Source organism: Sinohyriopsis cumingii, chromosome 3 (assembly GCF_028554795.1).
Source record: "Sinohyriopsis cumingii isolate HCF-2022 chromosome 3, ASM2855479v2, whole genome shotgun sequence".
Taxonomy (NCBI): domain Eukaryota; kingdom Metazoa; phylum Mollusca; class Bivalvia; order Unionida; family Unionidae; genus Sinohyriopsis; species Sinohyriopsis cumingii.
Genome location: NC_142963.1, coordinates 123,987,338 through 124,009,966, shown reverse-complemented (window position 1 = coordinate 124,009,966; position 22,629 = coordinate 123,987,338). Strand labels below are relative to the sequence as shown.

Here is a 22,629-nt window from a genome sequence, read left to right as displayed (position 1 = left end):
TGTTTTTGAATAATTTAAATCTTCCTGAAAGCACATTTAATTCTGTCCAAGCATTTTTAATCCAAAAGAACAAGAAGCCAGTAAATTAGCAGGACTATTGCTTGAATCACTGTAATGACTATATAGAAAAAACATCAGTGTATATACACTAATTACAGCATCTTGTCAATCAAGTCTCATTGTACACACAAATGCTTGTCAAATAAATAATCCCCAAATTGCAGAATTGAACAAGTCCAGCTTTCTCAAAACCACAGATAATTAGTTCTGATCTTTTACTCCTTGTTGCATGAGCTGTAATTATTAATTCAGTATGCATTAGCATAGATGATTAAGTTGCAAGGTTGTATTGATCATCACCAGTAACATCTTCCTTTACTGTAATGGCCTTCATAACTGTTTTGCCATCTTAGTTGTGGAAGTGTGATTTTAATTCTTTTTTGTACTCATTATTTACTGTCAATTCTAGTGGTTGAAGTTGGCCTGTGCTTGACAGGTATACACAACATAGGGATTCCACTTTCTTTTAAATTTGGTTAGTATCTTCATACATTGGGGGCATGGATTCCTTTGGTGTTGAGCACTTGGACAAAAACATGGTGTAAATCATTTATCTTGACAGGTGTTTTATTTGTGCTCATAGAGCTGGTAGTATTGTTTTAGTATTGCTGGTTTCATTGTCTTCCATTGATGTTATTCACTCCAATAAAAACATGGTGCTAAACTTGTTAGGTCTTTGATCTGTGCTCATAAATTTGGTAATATTATTTTAAACATTCAGATGACTGCCGCTTATGTTAGCATAGCATTATTTCTGATTTTATTCTTTATTTTCTATATCTTGAGATTAAACCATGCAGTTTAATACCTACTGTCCTGTTGTTAGGTGAAAATGAATCGGAAGTTTTTTTGTGAGAAACAGTGAAGTAATATTTTTGAGTGGAAACATTGAAATCATGGTTGGATAATATTAAACTAGCAGCAAATTACCTTTTACTCAGAGTTTAGATGTTGTATGAAAGTAGAATATGAAATGCCTACAACACAAGACTTTTGTCAGCACATGCCATCCAGGCAAGAGATATGAAGGAAAGCCTAGTTTTATGGCATTGATTTGATTTGGGGTTTTTTAAAAACAAATTTATTATATCAGCAAGGATTCATTAATATAAATTAGATGGATCTGGTGACATGTTCCACATACACATACGTGCAACACACACACACATATGCACATGTGTGCACTTTTTTTCATGCATTCTTATATGTATTACCCTCTCTAATTACAGGTGGAAACCTACAAACTCGACCTTGGCTTGGACTGGATCATGTCAACAAGACCCCCAAGAGGGCCTCCAGATACAATTACCTGGAAAAGGCAATCAAAATTCACAACTGAATAATCCACCTGACTCTTCTGTTAATTTTCCTACACAGTGACCCAAAGCAGCCAATAATTGTGGTGTGATCCCAAGCAGAGGAAGACAGCCTGGGACACTGCCAGAAGCATGCACAAAATCAATCGCCATTTCAGGATAAAAATTTATTGTACATGCTACCAGAAGTTAGATGCAGTATTTAAATATGACTGCCTTGCTGGATTGAAAGCTGGTGATTCTGTGTTTGAGCATCCTTTTAAAAAGATCAAATGCCATCTATCTCTGCTACATTGTTACTTGTTTTGACTGGTGCACATTGATGGCAGTGGTCAACTTATTATGGCGGTGAGGGTATAACTGTCTTGGATGCATTCAGCCTTCTTGTAGGATATGAAATGAGGAGATTCTTACTCTTTATCACACAGGAATATATTTTCTACAGTGGATCATAATAACAACACTGCTCTTTACATTTGTTTGTTTCCTGATGTTAAACCTGCCAAGCCAATCTTTTTCCCCCCAAAACTGCTGGTATTTCACCTTTGCTCCAGTTAGTATGCACTTAGTTTGCATGATATATTTTGTAACATTGACAAGGTCAATCAGAAGTTAAGCTACCAGTTGGAATTGTTCAGTCAAAGCCATCCTGTACCCAACTAATTGGAGAGAGAAAAAAACCCTCATATGTCACTTACAGTTTTTGTTGATATTTGTGGTAGCTACAAACACAAATTTAGAGACTCCATATTAAATTATATTTTTTGTGCAGAATTTAGAACCCTCCCATCCTTCAGAGTCATATCTATTAAGTTAAGTATCTTCTAAAATGTAATGTTTTGTAGACCATGAAAAATGGTGCCCCTCAAAATTAAATAAATCCACAATATTACAATATATCTGAGGTCTAATTGTGTCATCGTCTTCTTAACATTATGTAAAATTGCCTATATTTTCCCAGAGGCAGACACTTAATTTAGTGTGTTAGATGCTTCCCTGCATCTGAACTATACAGTAAGGCAAACGGTATTGCACAGATCTTCAGCATCACCCATAAACCAGTGCTTTAAGCAAGTATCAGATATGTCGGTATGTCTTTCTTCTGTTCTGAATTATTTTAAACTAATTCACCTGATAGCCTTCTTTATGTGTTCAGACAGGGAAATTCAGAGTGTAATTGTTTAGCATTTTTCGTAGAAATGTACATTTGTACCAAAAAATGTTCACAATAGGGCCTCGGTCATATGTTACCAATTTACAGTGCAAACCTACTTTCTTAAAAGTATGCTAGGAAGTGAAAATTGAGGCTGATAGCTTCATTACATTACTGCATTACCTCTTGCAAGCCCTGGTTTCAAAATTGGGGCTTAGTATCCTGTGAGCATTATTATTGTGTGTATTTTATTTCTGGAGAAAAATTCCATTTGAATATTCCTGTAGTTCTGTTTTTTGAAAGCAGTTCTTTTTTAAAGCAGAGTTTTGGGATCAGTCCATATTATCCATCATTATATGCTATGCACTGTATATTCTTGGTTGCTACTCTGTGGAACAAGGGCTTTTCTCAAAGAAGCGTTTAATGTTTTTAAGATGCAAAGTATATTTCACGATGTTGTAGAATTTTGAGTGTTGTCATTAAGTAATTTTGGAGCTTTTTATTTAGCAAAATGTAATGTATGTGAGCCTAAAGGGTCAAAACACAATACAGAAAGTGGAAAAATTGAGGTTTCATGTTTGAAAAGAAGTTCATTTTTCATATATCTTGCAGAGAAGTCGTATGAAAACTCCATTGTTTTTAGATGTCATGTTGGGACTTTTCATAACTGAAGTCACAGTGCATTCAATTGATTTTTGTCCCCCACCTTTTTGTGAATAACAAGGAACATTGTATTATATGCTTCTCCTTCCATCTGTCCATCAAATTTTTTTTCCATTCCATAATTTTAAAGCATTTGAGATTAAGGGACAACACTTGGTATAAATCTACACCACATTTAGAATCACTGATGTTTTTATCATCACAGTAATGGTCACTTTGAAATGTCAAATTTTCTTCAGTTTCCTTTCTGCTGTATAATTTTCAAGCCATCTATAGGTCCTGTCTTCAAGGTGATGGTCACAGCAGAGAATAAATATTTTAAGTTGTCCCTTTTCAGTTGAGATTAGGGAATGAAATTGGGTATACTTGTACATCATTATTAAAAAGTGAATCACAGACCATGTTGGGATTACTAAAAAGACAAAATTACAGCTTAGTGCTTTAAGTGAGCCATCACAATGTACATTTCACTCTGAAACAGTATAGCTGTGTTAAGGTTAGGGTATAAAGCTTTGTATACTTACTCATAATCTTTAAAAGCTGTATTAAAACTGTTTTCAGATGAAGTGAGAAAACATTGCATACTTGTACATCATCAGTAGGTATATCACCTACCACATTAGGAATCATATTTTCAGGGTCAGGGTCATTACTAAATGTGTTAGGTTTTCTATCACACTTTTATTCCAGTCTAAAATTTCAGAACTGTTTGAGAATAAAGGATAAAACTTGATATACTTATCTATAGTGTGAATATGTCTTTTGTTCCCATCCTGATCAAGGTCACAGATGAATATTTCACTTTTCCATTGCACCTTCCTTTCCATTCTATAACTTTAGACCCACTTCTGCTATAGGGACAAAACTTTGTATTCTTGTACATTATCATGTACCACATTGGCATTCTTGTACATTATCATGTACCACATTGGGATTCTTGTACATTATCATGTACCACATTGGGATTCTTGCCTTTGGGTTCATGGTCATGGGTCATTATTTTAAGTTTTATATCACACTTTCCTTTCCTGTCTTTAATTTAAGAGCAATCTGAGATTAATAGATGAAACTTGGTGGAGATGTATACTTGTACATCATCATTACTTGGTATGTTACATGTGAAGGAGGGGTACTGTCTTCACTGGAAAGGTCATCAGTCAGTAATTTATGTTTTCGTTCCTACTTTCCTTGCCATTCTATAACATTAGAGCCATTTGAGATTAAGGGATGACACTCACATATTTATCATGCACAACACTGGTTTGATTTGATTTGTGGGATTTAGTGCCACTTTTCATCACATGATAGGCTATATATGGCAACCAGTATCTTTGGTGCAGTTATGGGTACAACCACTGATCCATGGGCAGCAGTTCCACACTGGTGTTCCTCTCTTGAAGGTCAAGGTCACTGGATATTTGTTTGTTTCAGTAGTGACATCTCTCTAGCTCTTTAACTTGTAAGATTCTTAAGATCTGTGAACAAAATTTGCTGCACATGTATATTGTTACTAGAAATGTTGCATTTTAAGTTTGGGGTTTTCCCTATCTGTAAGCTGAAGGTCATGTATATTATGGTTGCATTTTTCTGCTTTATATCTCAAAAGCTTCTTTGGGGTTCATAGGTGAAACATGGTACAACTGTATCTTTTTACTGTTTGATAGCATCTAATGTATCACAGTCAACATTATCTTCAAAGTCTAGTTCACATTCACTATCTTCCTTTTGTTTATCACTTTTACTCTTATACCCTTTCAGATGGAGAAATCAAACTTTTGTACTTTAATTACAGATTAGTGTATACATGAAAATTTATATATATATATATATATATATATATATATATATATATATATATATATATATATATATATATATATATATATGTATGTACGTGTATGTATATATATATACACACACACACACACACACACACACACACACACGCATGTTTCCTCCACCTCTATCTACGTGGGTTTGAGTCCAAGGCTTGGCTAGCATGGGTACGTGGGAAAGTCTGCCAGTAGCTTCTTGTGGGTCGGTGATTCTTCCCTGACTTTTCCAAGGTTCTTCCTCCACCAGTTATACTGGCCGCCATGTATAGCCTATCTTGTGCTGAAAAATGGCGTTAAACCCTAGAACAACAACAACAAGAAGTTTCCTCTGTCAAATATTGGATCCTGCCTTCTAAGCCATGATATCATCTTTAAAGAATACACCACTTCTGAAACATGGACACTATGAACCACTGCTCTGATGATAGTGCATGATCAAAATTATCTTCTTTATAAGAAAGACATGAATAAATTTGAAATGTAAATTGAAGACTTAGAAAAGTAATTTGATACTTGAGTCAATCAAGGTTAGTTGTATTTTAAAGAGGTTTTAGACATTTGTCAAAGTTTTCTTGGAACACTTCTATAAAACAAGTTACATATATTTACCAAGCTATATAAACAAAAACATCTCCCTCTATGCTAAACATTCAGTTGTAGGACACTGCTTTAAGTGAAGATATGTTCTTTCCAACATTGTTTTGAGAGTTTTTTTTATGTTTTCTCTTTACATATTACTTTTTCCTGCTGTACTATACTGCATTAGTTCTTGTCCATGTAAGTATTCTTATCCATCATGTGTACAGGAAACAATTTTATGTGAAAATTGCTTGAATATGCATGCAGAACCTTGTTTGTTTTTTAGCTGCCTCTTAGTTAAGTAATGAAGGTTGGAGCTTGTGTTGAGCAACTTTATTAGCAGTGTCTCACCACGTAGCCCTGTCCAGTAATGTAAATATTGAAACATGTTAACATCTTTATCACACTGTATAAATGACATGTTATGATCTTTGTTATGGCATGTGTTTGTACATTTGTTTCACAAAACATTTCATTCTCACATGGTAATTGACGAAAGTATCTTTGTAAAATGTGTTATAATCTAAATTTAGTGATATTCAATAATTTGGGTTAATTTACTGTAATCATATTTTAGTGTCCTCAAATTTGTGCGAATTCAGTAAATTTAAATTTTGCCATTTTATATACAATTTTCACAGTTTTATAATTCTCAACAACAAATTATCCAACTTGTTGCTATTATTGGAATACACAATTTTGCAACTTTATCAGGCTTGTTATATAATTTGCAAAAAAAACATGATACTCCTGAAAATCATAATCTGTCAGCAAAATTGCTCCTTGCATCCTTCCATCTTGTCACCACTTTCAGGGTGGAAACTGCATTGACATTGATAACATAGGGTGTCAAGCTGTTGCTTATGACACATAAGATTCTTTTGCTTTAAGTAAATTTTGTCATTTTGTCAGGAAAGAATCAACTAGCATATATGACTGCTTCATACACCTTTAACCAGTAATGAATATTGCTTACATGAGGCATAGCTGTCGCAGTTGTATCCTTCTTGGCATTTACTGCTGTTTTGTTTCCATCCCTTGTCATTAGACTCTGAATATAAGTTTGCTCGAGTTATTTATGACATGTCGTGATAATTATGTCGAGTGCAGGGGTCAGTGTGATTTACAAGAATGTTAGTTTGCTAGTCAGTAATGACTTGCAGTGATTATTAAGCCAAGAGATCAGAGGGAGCAATGTGTGTTACAAGGGTGACTCGTGAAATACTGTATATTAAGTTTGTTAAAATCACTAATGACTTGCTGTGATCATTCAAATAAAAGATCACAAGGGATAATGTGTGTTACTGCCATGAGACTTTGAATGTAAGTTTGTTAAGAGTTAGCAATGACTAGTAGCGATCATTAAGTCAAGATAATGAAGGGGGCTGTGTGTGTGTGTTCAAAGAATGCAAAAAATATCCTAGATGGGTCATAATATGAAGAAAGCAACAAATTGAGGCATCTTTGCCTTGACTTTGAAAATTTATCAGCAGAAACTTTGATGTAAATTTATCAAGCAGAAACTTTAATGTTACTTTGAGTTGGATCAAAATGGATCCTTTAGATGAAAGACAACATGCATATTGTGGTTTTCTAGTTGTGGTAATGTTGTCCCTTAAAAATGGCACACACTCTGTGTGTCATTGTGCTATAACTTTATTTTTAATACAAAATGTCATGCAACATTATTTGTAAATTTGGTAAATTCTGATTATTCATTGTGCACCACACTTCACTTTTATAGTACTCTAATGTATTAGAATGGAATATAACATGTAAATTATTTAAGTTCAGTTGTATTTCAGTGAATCGTTACTTTTAAATTTATGTGAAGAATGAATCAGACAGTGGCATGTTCAGAATAATAAATAAACTTTGTCCTCATGTGTTCTTAGTATTTATCATTTGTAAATTACAACAGGATGCATATACTAGGGATTTAGGTTATTACCTAAAACCCATTAAAAAATGTTGAGGGTAGTGGAAATGGCATCATGTTCCAGACAGTTGTCCCATTGGGGTCCAGTCAGGATTGGTATAAGACACAGCTTGGTATAATCCATATCTACAGGATCAACTTCCCATATGAATTTTAATTTTCAGGTTATCAGAATGGTTTATTAGTGTATAGTGGATGTTTTTGTGATGGGAAGCTTTTGTAAATACGATCCCTGTAGATGAGGGAATTTTTATGCCTTTTATTTTCACTTGCATATGTACATACATCATGTAATACATTTTTGTAGCTATGCAGGCTTCTATTTTTACCCCACCTCAGTAGGTGGGTGAGGCAGGCTTATATATTGGTCATCTGGAATGCCATTAAACTTTGTAAATATTATGGTCATCATCTGAAGATACAGATTTCAACAAATCACTTTGCTCCAGCAATTTTCACTTCCTCAGTCTCTTTATTGGCAAATGCCAAATTAACAATTTTGGAATACCTTTGCATAAAAATATTCCACCTTGCTTGATGAAATTTTAATCTATCAATATTTTGATTTTAACTTTATTTTCCATGTAGCACCATATGCACAAGAGATAAAACTATGGCAACTGGAATGCTGTGTGTGTATAAGTTCAATGGCATTAGGACGCAATCAAAGTAGATTTTTTTTTCCTTGGAAAATACAAACTGTTCAGCAATACTGTAAATCACATTTGCTTGCGTTACGTTTTGGGCTAGGTGGTATCAGAGAAAAGTGTCAAAATTAGCTTTGCTGACCATACAGATATGTTAGCGAGTATTATTATGCGTGCCGTTGAAGATTCAATGAACCTATGATTGTAAAATACCTGACAATACAAATGAAGAAACACTCAATAATATAATTGTAGAAACACCCGACAATTTGGATAAAAAAGATGTCAGTAACATAATAGGCAGGATTGAAGTGATTTTAGTTTCTGATCCTGATAAAGTAAAAAATACTCTAAAGGATACATTGATGGAGTTTGCAAATAGATGATTTCCTCTTTATACCAGTATAAGCATAGGATACGAATAATAAATGGTATTTTTAAAAAATAGCATAATACATGAGTTATCAGAATCGCAAATGAACCACAGCCAATTGTAACGGCAACATGATTTCAGCCCTGATATTATTTTTAATATGTTCACTTTGATTAAAGGCTTTTATGTGAAACGATTTTACACTAAGAAAAGCACGTGGTACAACATTGTTCTGTGTCAACATGGACGACCCAGTGGCAAAGTATCATGTGAATAAAGAATCTTTCTTGGTTGATGTACCAACACAAGAAGGATAATGGGGAAAAAGTTTCCATGTTGTAGCTGCTTGGACATTTTTAGCATGAAACAGCTGTTTGACAACCATAAGTTTTAATGTGGTGGAATCAGTGAAAAGCCATAACAGACAATAAAGCGCCAGAAGCTGGCAAAAAAATATTTTAAAAAAACTTTTGGTGCAATGAAAAATGAAAGTCACTTATGTTATCTAGGTGAACTTTGAATGCTTGAATGTTCCCGTGAGAACTTAAGGTTCAAATAATATTCAGTCAACTACAGTGCAGTTTGCTCAACATGTCCCATACTGGTTTTGTTTTGTTGTTGTCAGATGTGATGGAGCAACTGACCAATCAATGTTGTATAGTGGTGAGGACTCGGCTAAGGTGCTTGTTAAATCATCTTAGGTTACTGAGTAATGGATCCAACAACAGCTCTCCTAAGTGTTCTAAGTCCACCCATTGTTGGATCATTCAAGGAGCTCTTAACTCCATCAATGAAAATGTTCGTGATCACTGTCACCTCACTAATGCATGAACAACGTATGTAATCTAAACAAAAAAGACGCGAATTTCTGTTGTGCTTTATAACCTCTGTAGGTATGATGGCCACTTAGTAACATAAGCAATTGCAATGGCATCGAATGTACCAATAAGCGTTATCCCCAACACGGTGGAAAAATACACGTTTAGGCTCGGACAACTGCAGCTTATTGATTTGCTGCAGTCCCTGGACTCCAGCCTGGACAAACTTGTGAGCAATCTTGCATCGGGAAGCAACAACTTCTAAATCATTTGTCAATACAATGAATGTGACCCTGAAATGTCTCACCTGGAAAAGAATTTATCTCTCTACTTTACACTTATTACTTGTGGAATGAGTTTTGTAATATGTTTGCGGAGTTTACTCAAGACCTGTATAGTTTCCTCACTATTGACTTGACTGGTGGGCCCACAAAAATATCGCCCTGGTTTGGACACAATTTAACAACCGTGATAAACACTGTGTGTGTGTATATATATATATATATATATATATATATATATATATATATATATATGTACCAAAGTTTGCAAATGATAACTTCACTGGACAACAAATTTTTACAAAAGTCATGTTACTGAAATAAAATTAGTCAATTCTTATCAATTTTTATGTGCTGAACACGAATATGACAGTCAAATTGCAAAATTGGCTCTAGTTTTTTTGTAATCTGCAAGAAATTAATGTTTACATAACGAAATGCATTCCAATAGTAAAAGGTCAACTGTAATAGCCTACCTATAAAAAATCAAGTCATTGACTACATCTTAGATTTCTTCGCTTGTCTCTTGTACAGCTGTTCGGGAGCATCTCTGAGGAGTGTCCAGCAGGAGTCAGCCAGCATTGTAGTGGACCATTTTCCCTGGTATCTTTGTTCCATTGTTGCGATATCTTGATGAAAACGTTCGCCGTGTTCATCACTAACAATACCACAGTTGCTAGGAAAGAAATCCAAATGGGAATGAAGGAAGTGAATCTTTAGAGACATATTGCAGCCAAGTTTCTTATACTTCATCAACATGTCTTCTACTAGTTCCTTATAGTTTTCTGCCCTAACATTTCCGAGGAAGTTTGTAGAAACTAGGCGAAAAGCATTCCATGCTTGTTTCGCGTCACCTTCCAGCAAGTTGTTGAACCGGTCATCTTTGAAAAGCTCTCGAATCTGAGGACCCACAAAAACTCCCTCTTTAATCTTTGCTTCGCTGAGTCGAGGGAATTTTTCATGCAGGTATCGGAATGCTGGCAAAGTCCGGTCAATGGCTTTCACGAAGTTCTTCATCAAACCTAGTTTGATGTGAAGGGGTGGTAGCAAGATTTTCTGAGCCTCAACCAGAGCTGGGTGTTGGATATTCTTCTCTCCAATGGCTACATTCTGCCTGTGAGTCCATTCCTTCCTCATGTAGTGCATTTCCCTTGCTCGGCTATCCCACTCGCATAAGAAACACATGTATTTTGTATATCCTTGCTGCAGTCCCATTAAAAGGGCAACTACCTTCAAATCACCACAGAGGTGCCAGCTGTACTTGTTATACTCAATGGAATTCAGTAGCTGCCTTAAGTTATCGTATGTCTCTTTCATGTGGACAGCATACGCTACTGGAATAGATGGAAGAATGTTTCCATTGTGCAAAAGCACAGCCTTGAGACTCAGTTTCGAAGAGTCCACAAATAGTCTCCATTCTTGTGGGTCATGAGTGATTTTTAAAGCATTCATGAGGCCCTCAATATCGGAACAGAATATCAGATTACTTTCCTTTCTGAAGAAAGGCTCCAATTGCTGGTGGCGCTTTCGATATGCAGTAATTGTGACATCTTCTTCTAGAAGATTCCATTGTTGGAGTCTTGATCCTAGCAATTCTGCCTTGTTCTTTGATAAGTCCAAATCACGAATCAGGTCATTTAGTTCTTCCTGTGTTATTCTGTGTGGGGTTGATGATGCACCACAGTGAAAATCTGGATCACTGCATGCTGATGGACCAGGAGAAGAACAGGTCAACTCACCTTTGTCTTCGTCAGATGAATCAAGAGAATATTCTGCTGGAGGTTCTGGAATAGGAAGTCCCTCACCATGTGGAACTGGTCTCAATGCAGACGGAATGTTTGGGTAGACTATCCTCGACTTCTTTCGCTTCGTTATTCCGCCGGAAAGAGGAGGAACCAAGCAGAAGTAACAGTCATTTAGGTGGTTGCTTGGCTCTCTCCACACCATTGGGACTGCAAACGGCATTGATGACCTTTTGCAATTCAACCACTGTGAAAGCTGTGTTGTACATGTAGCACAGCATATATGCGGAGCCCAAGGCTTGTCTTGGTCACCAACCTTGCATCCGAAGTAAAGATGATATGCCTTCTTCACTTGAGAATTGATACTTTTCTTCTGGTTGGCAAATGTCACTTCCCCACAAATATAGCAAAAATTGTCCGCGGTATTAACACACTTTCGAGGCATTACTGTTCTTTATTGTACGTAAATGGATAAAATAATAAGTTTTATGTAACAGTAGCTTGAACTGTCTCGCACAACGTCTAAAATATTTTAAATGCTGAACCTATCTGATTGGGCTTTATATAGTACACTGCTTACGTCAGCTTCAGCAGCCGCCTGGCATTAGTATAATAGGCCTACACATGTATAGTACACTGCTGACGTCAACTTACTTCAGCAGCCGCATGGCATTAGTATTGCATTGCATCAGAAAATGATGCAATCAACTGTGGATGATGTGAGCATGATGGTATTATGCAATGTTACATCATTATTCCGGATGTTGCTGCAGTCCTACTGGAGAAATTTACACAGTGAAACATAGAAAATGAGGTATATGAATATCTTCAAAACGAGAGCCAATACAAATTTTTCACGGTTATATTCGTGTTTGGCACACCAAAATACTACAGACTAGGGCCTTTTCAAGTCAGTAATGATTTCACTGTTGACCAGTGTTAGCAGGGTATGGAGAGAGATGTAACAAAGCTGCTCGCAAACACCAGGAACTGATCTGAAGTGTTATAACGGGTAGCAAACGTGCTAAAGTCGAAACAAACTGCACTGGAAGACCTTATTGCGGAGACATGAGAGATAATCTTTGAATCTCCTAAAGTTTACTGCATACATATCTAGTTCAAGACAATTAAAAGATTATGTTTGAGTCTGAACTAGTATAATTTTCCCCGGATGCACAAAAATACTTGTAAAAACATGTTTATGGGGTTGTATGGCCTCTAAGGAAGATGTGTCTCTTGATGAGGCTGTACCTCCCGAGGAAAAGGAATACTTCTCCTCCCCCACCCACACAGTATGATCTCCCCAGAAACCACCAAAACCTGGAAAAGGTCTTGGTGGTCATGGACATAAATGTGGGACAGCCAGGGTTTGAACCTTCAGGGTTTAAATTTGTGTCTGTGGACCAACAACAGATAAATGAACTTGTAGATCGGTTGGAAAGATGAGCACAATAAGTTCACATTCACATGTTGATGCATGAACGTATTGAAGACATTGATGATTTATACAACACCAATGATAAATTCTAGCGCACTTCCTATTTTATCCAAACCAATATTGCAATGCAGCTTGTCACTGCAAACAACCCCACAGGAGTAGGTTGCACGTTCGAGATCGCATTAGCATCATTGCATGTGTATTAAAATTGTCCTGTTATGTTCTTTCCGCAAATAACTCATTTATATTTTCAGATGATGATGATGCAACCTAGCATTTTGTTGAACTTCCCACTGGTGTGTACAACGTTGGCTCAACTTATGAAGAGATCCAACAAAGAATTTCATTGTTTACTGGCAAAGGCTTTAAAATTTATATGAACAAAGGCGAGCACATAATTATAATTTTCATCGCGGTGGTAACTTTAGACTGATAGATGCTGATAAATCTGAATATTATTTCCTCATCATGTACACATCCACAAATACATGGGGTCTCTTAGAATTCATTTAATAGAACAAACACTCATTGGAAAATCATAATGCTGAAATTAAACTATTAAATTCTTGGGTTGCTTTATTTGGGTGAGATCCCAATGATAAGTCATCAAAAAAAAAGGCAGTTTTGGTTGCAGGCTCACTTAAGATCAATAAGAATGAAAGATTTAAAATATGCAGGACAAATGTTTGGAATAAAACTTTATTAACCCTCTTTTGATTGGTTGATAGGGGATGGTAACATCAATGGAGATTTTGTTCAACTTGTTGACAGATATATGTCAGAGTGGTTAACCAGCCTGAAATGTAATCTTCTTAAGACCAAATAGAAATCAATAGTTGGGACCACCCTCATATAGCAAATCAAATTCAATGTCAACTTATAGCATTAGCACATGAAAATGTCCAGTCACAGAATGCACAGACAGACCTAAAATCACGGATTGTTTCTACAATGATGAAATGGAGTTCACCAACAAATCCTTGTTGATTATGTTAAACTAAGGTGGCAGGGGACAGTTTCGTAAATTGGCCCCTGGCAAATTTCATAACTTAAGGCTATGGTGCGACTTTTTGAGCTGTTATTGTGTAATAATGAAACACATGGATATATTTATGACTGTGGTCTTTCCAGCTTGTGTTTTTCTTGAAACTTATGTAAGGCATATGTACACCTCATGTAGTTGCTGCTGTATGTAGCCAGTGAAATACCAGTAATCTGCTAGGAAGCAGATCTAGCCACTTACAGCAGTAGACACGTTGGTTCAAGTAAAGTAGAATATCTAAAAAAAACTGCCAGGATGACAACTAATTTGTATTGTACCAAGCTATTAAGTACACAATGCTTTTCAAAATTATCACCTAGGGAAAGGGCTTGTGTTTGCACTGTGAGCATCACGTGTTCCAAAAAATGGTCGTCGGACATGAAAAATGCATGTATAAATTGGGGGGTGGGGTGCATCAACTTTTTATTCTATGGATTCCCACTGATTTGCCTGGTCAAGTGAATAATATTCTTATGTTTGGCTTTGATATACTGCAACAAATTTTTAGAAAGTGCATTTGTTTATAGCACTCCGTTTTAAGGATTTCTTAGATTTTTGTGATTACTTGTTAGATTATGGGAAGTCGGTGCTTGGAATATAGTCCTCAGACTGAAATAATTAGCCAGTTACTAGGGGCAAACATCATGGATTGAGGTAATAGCGAGTTTCCATGATGCCATGCTTTACCTTTGATGCAGCATGAGTATTCCTGTCACTCAGTAGTCCCTATTAAAATCTGATTGACCCCAGGTGCAGTATTTATGATTGGATCAACATGGGATTTTCACTAAAAGGCTTTGTTGTCTAGTTGATCCTAATTGAAAATGGTGATGATCTAACAACCAACATAGTCACCACACACTGAAAATGTTGCTATCATTACTCCCCTTATTGGATGGTTACATCAATAAAAGACCTCTTATCATTTCTAATGATTTCCAAAATGATAATCATGCTTATCTGACGTCCAATATAACCACCATAGCAGCGATCCTGAAAATATTGTTATCGCTATTCCTCAAGAGTGGATGTTCACATCAACACCGGGTTTTACTGAAAGAATTCTTATGTCTAGTTGGTCCTAAATAGTATAGTGGCCCTCTCACGTTGCACCAACATGTCATGAACATATGCAAGGCTGAATATCTTGAGCTGAGATGCATCAGCTCCATTCGCAAATATCTTTCAGTTGATGCCACTAAAACACTTGTATGTTCATTAGTACTTTCAAGATTGGACTATTGTAACTCAATTCTGTCTGGTTCATCTCAATATCTACTTCAGAAAGTTCAAAACACAGCTGCTCGGATCATACTTAGAGTACCACGATCAGAGCACACCTCCCCACTACTCTGTACCCTACACTGGCTATCCATTCAATCCAGAATCAAACCCAAAATTTGTTCTCTGTGCTACGTTTCACTGTCGGACTCTAGTCCAACATAGCTATCCGACCTCACCCATGTGTACACACCAGCAAGATACTTAAGCTCCTCTTCTGACAATCGTATACTCATTATTCCCACTATGAAAATGAAGTCATATGGAAAATGTCCTTTTGCATACCAGGGCCCAGCAACGTGAATGAATTGCCCACAGAACTTAGACACAAAGACGGTGATCCCATGCAAGAGTGCTCTTGAAACTCACTTATTTCAACTGCAAGAACAAACTTAAAGACCTAATAATGTTCCCTACCTTAAATATTTTCAGCATGTTTTTGTTTTCTAATTTCATGGTGTTTGTTTTTTGTAATAATATGTTTTTTTATGTTATAGGTGTTGTCTAATGTTGTAAAGCGCTTAAAGAGCTTCGAAAGATTAGACGCTATACAAAGTCCTCATTATTATTATTATTATTATTATTAAAATGGTGCTGATCTGACAGCCAATACAAAGCCATCTTGAAATTCGTAATCCATATTAAAAAAATTGCTTTCGCTACTCCTCCTACATGGATGGTCATATCAATATGTGGTGTCTAGCTGGTTAAAAGTAAAAATATCCAACATGACTGCCATTTTGGATGTCAGATTGGTAGTTGTAGCCAAATTTTCAAGGTGGTGTGACAGCCATGTTGATGCCATATCTGTATAATTTCTTTTATTTAGAACCAACTAGACTTCACAAGAAGTCTTTTAGTGGAAACCACATGTTGGTATGAGCATGCATGTAAGAGGTAACAATTTTCAAGAAGGATGAAAACCATTTCTGAATGAAAAGTGATACTGACACTAAATGACTCATGAGGTTTAGTTGGTCCTAAATGAAAATGGTGTTGATCTTATAGCAAATATGGCTGTTCCTGATTCAAATTTTAAATGAGTATGTAATAAATTTGTTGTAGAAAACCTAGGGTCTCTGTGAGCCTGTTCCTCCATTTCTGTGTGTATTATAGTATGTGTATACATGGATTGGGTAAGTATCTTATTCATGTATAATAAGAAATAAGAAATTTTAAACTGAATATGGTATGGGTGTCAATGCACACACTGGTATTATGAACCTGGTTTATCGTCTCACCCTGGTCAACCATAATGCAGCAGCAATGATGTCAACCTATTGGACAACACTATTTCTATTGGACAACACTGTTTCTATAGACTGACAATGATACAAATGGCTAAGTTGACACCATGGAGAGAGGTCATGCTAGATTTATTTGTTTTATTCATAATAAGACAAATTTGTTGCTAATGCAATGGCCATGCAATGTTGAAAAGACAACTTTTAACTCTTTCCACAATAGTTCTTTAAGGTTGTCCATCTGACAACTACAGAGTTCAATTTTGTCATATCAACAAAAAGATTATAGATTTTCAGAAATTATTTTATGGCTGGCCAATTTCAATACTTGTCATTAAGGTACACATGATCTAACCTAACCTGGCAGTTTTCATAAATAGAGAATATATATTTATTGTTTATTGATGTTATTTCATTACATCTCACTGTATAGCACGTTTGGGGGCCCCGAGTGGCCAAGTGGTCTAAAGCGCTCATCATTAAGGATCACTGCCATCTCACCTCTGTCTGCATGGGTTCAAGTCTCGAGTTTGGCCAGTGGGTATGTGAGAAAGCTTGCCAGTAACTTCTCTTGGGTCGGTGGTTCTTTCAGAGTTTTTTCCGGGTTCTTTCTCCACCATTAATACTGGCCGCCATGTATAGCCTATCTTGTGCTGAAAAATGGCGTTAAACCCTACAACTACAAAACAGCGCTTTTGTTATAATTCAGAGCCAATAGTGTGCCATATTTTGTGAAATATCACTAGATTATGTTGTCATTTAATTGCAACTTTGAACCATAGTCATTGTTCAATATTTTTAGAAGTAGGGTTAGAGGATTAATTAGCTGGTTGTGCAGATGTGATGAATGACATTTCATGTGATTGCCCCAAAACCCACAAGCTAGGTTTCCACATTTGTCATTGACCCTTCTTTATTAAGTGACCCTCTCATACATATCTATGATCATACTGCAGTAAAAGTTGCAACATTTGTGCTGCACTGGATACTACTTTTATATAGTACAAAAGCCAATTCTGTGTACAATTTAGAAGTGGATTTAAAAACTGGCATGACATCTATAGCAAAAGACAACTGATAAGTTCTAGGTGGAAAATCTCAAGGGAGTCTGTCCACATTGGGGCATTGTATTCCATACTCTAACTGTACTAGGAAAACAGTGTAATGGTACCTTTTATGATTTTCTTCTTATGTGGCATCCATAAGGAATCAAATACTGGCTGGCAGGTATATCCACAAGAAGGTAGACTACTTGTAGACTACTTGTATGCGGGGGAGCATTACAAGTTTATGTCTGGCCCAATGGATGTGTTGCTCTTTCATGAAAATTTCTGTAACTTATCTGTCAGACTAGCAATCCCTGTTTACTCTCTTAATAGCCTCAATGCTGTGCTGTGAATAAGGGTCCCAGACTGTTGAGGAGGATTCGAAAATTGGACAAATGAAGGTCTTGTAAAATTGAGCTTTGTTCTCTGGTGGACACTCATTAATGGTGAGATTCAGGCTGGCAATGACAGAATTAGTTTTTTGGGGGGTTGAGTACATCTTCATGTGAATTTCAAGACTAGTTTCTTGCATTGTAACTCCAACAGAAGAGTTATTAACTCTTCCTAGGTGATAAATGAAGTAGTGATAGTTTAAGAGACTCCTCTTGAGTTAGAGATGTTAAATTAAATGCATGTACCTCACACCTTTATGGGTTGAAAACCATATTCCATGTGCTTATATATATATATATATATATATATATATATATATATATATATATATATATATATATATATATATATATATATATATATATATATATATATATATTTCACTCTCATGGTTGAAAACATACCTATCTGACAGAAGTCAACAAGATTTTATTGATAACATTAAATCAGAGCTGATGTTCATCAACAAGAGTGTTCAACAGGGATCTATTTTAGGGCCTGTAGTATTCGTATTTTTATAAATGACTTACCCCTCTACATAAAATATTAAAAAACTGATATATATGCTGATGATGCTACTAAGTCTGATTCTAATTTTATAACCTTCAACAAAAGAATGGGTGAAGATTTATATTGAATATTGCTGTTCACTGAATAAGATGTTTATCAATCCCCTAAAAACCAAGGCAATATTGCTTCAAACACAGAAAAGATTATCAGGAATCAAAATTTTGAGTTGCATATCTTTAATGAAATTGATAATGTTGCCAAAGAAAAACATTTTGGGGTTCATGTTGATAAGAATCCAGATGGGTTAAACAGCAAAACAAACTTGTTCTGTAGTAAACTCAAGAATTTGCAATTTACAGAGGATAAAATGTTATCTACCAACTATCAGAAATTATTTACAATGTATTTGTTCTTCCTCATTTGGATTACTGCTGCACAATTTCAAGAAATACAACTGATATCAGCCAAACAAATGCAAGATCACCTCATTAATATGCATGGATCATGCTCATTTACTGAAATAATCCAAGATCTTGATGACATAAAGCATATTCCAACACTGATTGAAAAAAGGGAAGAAATATGGCCTTCAGAGTGGAAACAAGCCATTACTGATTGATGGACAATATTACAAGATAACCTGGACCTAAACTGCATGCCACTTGGTCAAAATCCAACTCTGGTCAAGTTATGCTGTGGAGGGCAAGGTCAGGAGGATGGACAATAGATGGGCATGTTTTGCAAATGAAGTAGTGGAATGCTGAAATAGAACTCTTTCAAGGTCCCTTCAATTTAATGCTATATACTAAATGTTTTGTTCAAATCCAGATCCCTTTGTATAGTTATGTTGCCAAATATTTGGTTGAAATCCAATTCTTTTGTATAGTTATGTTGCCAAATGTTTGGTTGAAATCCAAATTCCTTTGTATAGTATGTCACCAAATGTTTGGTTGAAATCCAAATTCCTTTGTATAGTATGTTGCCAAATGTTTGGTTGAAATCCCAAATCCTTTCAATAGTTATGTTGTCAAATGTTTGGCTGAAATCCAAATTCCTTTGTATAGTATGTTGCTAAATGTTTGAAATTCAAATTCCTTTCTATAGTTATGTTGCCAAATGTTTGGTTGAAATCCAAATTCCTTTGTTTAGTTATGTTGCCATATGTTCGGTTGAAATCCAAATTCGTTTGTATAGTTGCCAAATGTTTGGTTGAAATTCAAATTGCTTTGTATAGTTGCCAAATGTTTGGTTGAAATCCAAATTCCTTTGTATAGTATGTTAACAAATGTTTGGTTGAAATCCAAATTCCTTTGTATAGTTATGTTGCCAAATGTTTGGTTAAAATCCAAATTCCTTTGTATAGTATGTTGCCAAATTTGGTTGAAATCCAAATTCCTTTGTATAGTTCCCAAATGTTTGGTTGAATCCAAATTCTTTTATATAGTAATCATCAAAGGAGTGCAATGCGAATCATGTTACTAATTCAGTTTTTCCATTTTCTCATGAGTTTGATAATGCATGTGGTTTTTAATTTGAGAGGGTACATCTTTCAATACAGCTGTAGCTAAAACTATTTAGTGATACCTTAATACAAGTATAGCAACCTGAAGATACAGCAGTTATAGACATCGTCACCTTCTGATTGGTTGAAAATGTGACAGAATTTATTCAAGGATCAAAAGATATAATCCAACAGCTTTAACAATCAACAAATAATCAACTTAACATGCAACAATTACAATTCTTTCAGTTAAAACAATTTTCTTTCTTTGTATTTTAAAATTAAATGAGAAAATTATAATCCTAAAATTTACAAGCACCTGCTTATTTAAATCTCAACAACATGAAAATGTCGGGGGAAAAAGGTTCAAAGTATCATTTTCATGTATCAACAATGAATAAGTTATACTATACAAAATATATAAGAACTGATTCTATTTTGCATTTATTTATTAAATGATTCCATGCAGTTCATTATCACAGGCTAAACTGTATTCCAGTTTGCTGTTACAGATAACTGGTAATACCTTGATTTAACTTATGGTCAGAGAACCCATTTTATTCACAAAGTTTACATTGTATATGTTGTTACTGACAGAGTGACAGATGTATTTTAAATAAAACCAGACACCAGTTGAAACTGCTGAAACGTACAAATTACAAAAAGTAAAATCTGTTTTATAGGGCAAATATGACTCCTAGTATCATCTTGGATCGCATTCGTTAACAAGCCCATCCGAGTTCTTCATGATGTAAGCATATATTCATATACATGTCAACCCCATGAGAGGTATAAGCATAATTATTGCTATTATAAGAAGCAAATAAATGTAATCTGGGTGTAAAAGTGTAACCTATATACTTCCTGCCAGAATTACAGCATGTATGAAAAAGATAATTACTTTTGCTACTAACCTTGTTCTGCGGCTGGTCAACATTCTTGTAACGAAGGGTAAAATCCATATGGATTGGAGCCAGAATACAGACACAAAATATACTGAAAAATTATTGTTGTTCAGCACTCACCTGAACTAGTCTACATGTGTAACTTTCACTGAATGATCACAAACTGGAATTCTGCAATGAGCATGATCATATGCTCAATGTGCTGTATTACATTAGTTGCATATTCTTTTTTCAAAGTTTGTCAAGCAGTGTTGATTTGTCATATTTTTTATCTGAGACATTTTGAAGTTTTGAAAAGATCCATCTGCTCTAACATTTTCCATCATATAAGATCAATGACTCACACCATAAAGTGTTGCGCTAAAAATCTGATGCATCTTCTTTAAAAGTGTAGAGTGGTATGCTAACTAATAAGCTTATCAATATAATGAATCTGTAAGGCAAAGTTCATATTTGAAGAAACTGGTCTATTTTATTGGAAATGGGTCAAATACAGTTTTATAAATAGCAAATACAGAAAGTACTCTTAAATTATTTTTATGCAGCAGTCATCTTGTTAAGAATGTTCTTAAATTTATATGAGTGGAATTAAAGAGATGATAATAAAAATAAGACAAACAACTTTTTATTATTTTAATTTTTAATTTTTTTTTAATGAACCAAAACAGTGTAACCAATCCTAAGGCAAGCATAAAATGTAATTTGGTTGTAACAAGTGTAATGATTATGCCAAAAGCATCATGGCTGGCATGTATGTATTCCAAGTTTGATGAAAACTAAATGAGAAGTATGGCCTCCAGATTGGCAAGCAACTCAGCCAATCAGATTCAAGATCATCTATTTCATGGGGGCCCCGAGTGGCCGAGTGGTCTAAAGTGCTCTCCGTTACGGATCACTGCCATCTCACCTCTTTCTTCGTGGGTTCGAGTCTAGGATTTGGCTAACGTGGGTATGTGAGAAAGCTCGCCAGTAGCTTCTCGTGGGTCGGTGGTTCTTCCCGGGTTCTTCCTCCACCATTAATACTGGCCGCCATGCATAGCCTATCGTGTGCTGAAAAATGGTGTTAAACCCCACAACAACAACAACAATCTATTTTCATGTGTAGACATTGTTTATTACCAAACTTGCCCAAGATCTTGATGATATAATGCCACAGTCCAACTTTGATCAAAATCAGATCAAAAATACAACCAAAAGAATGTGGCCCTATAGCCAGCTAAACTAAAATAAAGCTACAATGTGAATACATGTACTGAACAGAAAATCAAAGCAGAGATGTTCCCAGTATTTTATCATAAGGGCAGATGCCCCCTTGTCACAAAACTGGTGGTGGTTGGGGGGGGGGGGTAGAATGAACATGAGGAGAAGGAGGAAACAGCCATAACTTATATTTACATAACACTTCAATATCCATCTCTTTTCCTGATCCACTCTGTGAAACCTATATTGAACTGAAAATCTTTTAAAAAAATGTTGCCTCTAGTTCTATAAGCATTAATCTGTTCATTGTTTCTCAGCTTAATCTGTTTTTTTTAATCTGCATATGAATATTGTTCTGTTCTGACAATCCACTTTCACAGCTCATGGATATTTTCTTTAGATTAACTCTGCTCCAAAATATAATTTTTCACAAACATAAGCTCTGCCAAAGTTTAACTTTCTTGAATCAGATCTTTGCTCACTACTATGCAAGATTTACTATTCCACAACGCTGTATTAGAATTCTGTCCATTAATGTCAGAGTCTACTTGCTCAAACAGAGGTATTTTGATCCAAGAAATATCTTTACTTTTTAATTTCATTTTTAGATTCTTATTAAATTTATTGTAAACCTTGATGCTAGGGCTATATGGTTTTGTAGCA

The 22,629-nt window shown here is 35.4% G+C and overlaps 1 protein-coding gene across 3 annotated transcripts in view; it reads left to right on the top strand.

Annotated features, from left to right (window-relative positions):
- Positions 1 to 7,490, top strand: part of LOC149803766 (ubiquitin C-terminal hydrolase 7-like) — a 100,822-nt gene extending 93,332 nt beyond the window's left edge. For all 3 annotated transcript variants that reach the window (XM_089953548.1, XM_089953547.1, XM_089953546.1), the window contains exon 33: positions 1,290 to 7,490. In XM_089953548.1, coding sequence (XP_089809674.1) covers positions 1,290 to 1,399 — 110 coding nt within the window. In that variant the 3' untranslated portion in view covers positions 1,400 to 7,490. The remainder of the gene's footprint in view (positions 1 to 1,289) is intronic.
- The last annotated feature ends 15,139 nt before the right edge of the window (positions 7,491 to 22,629 follow it).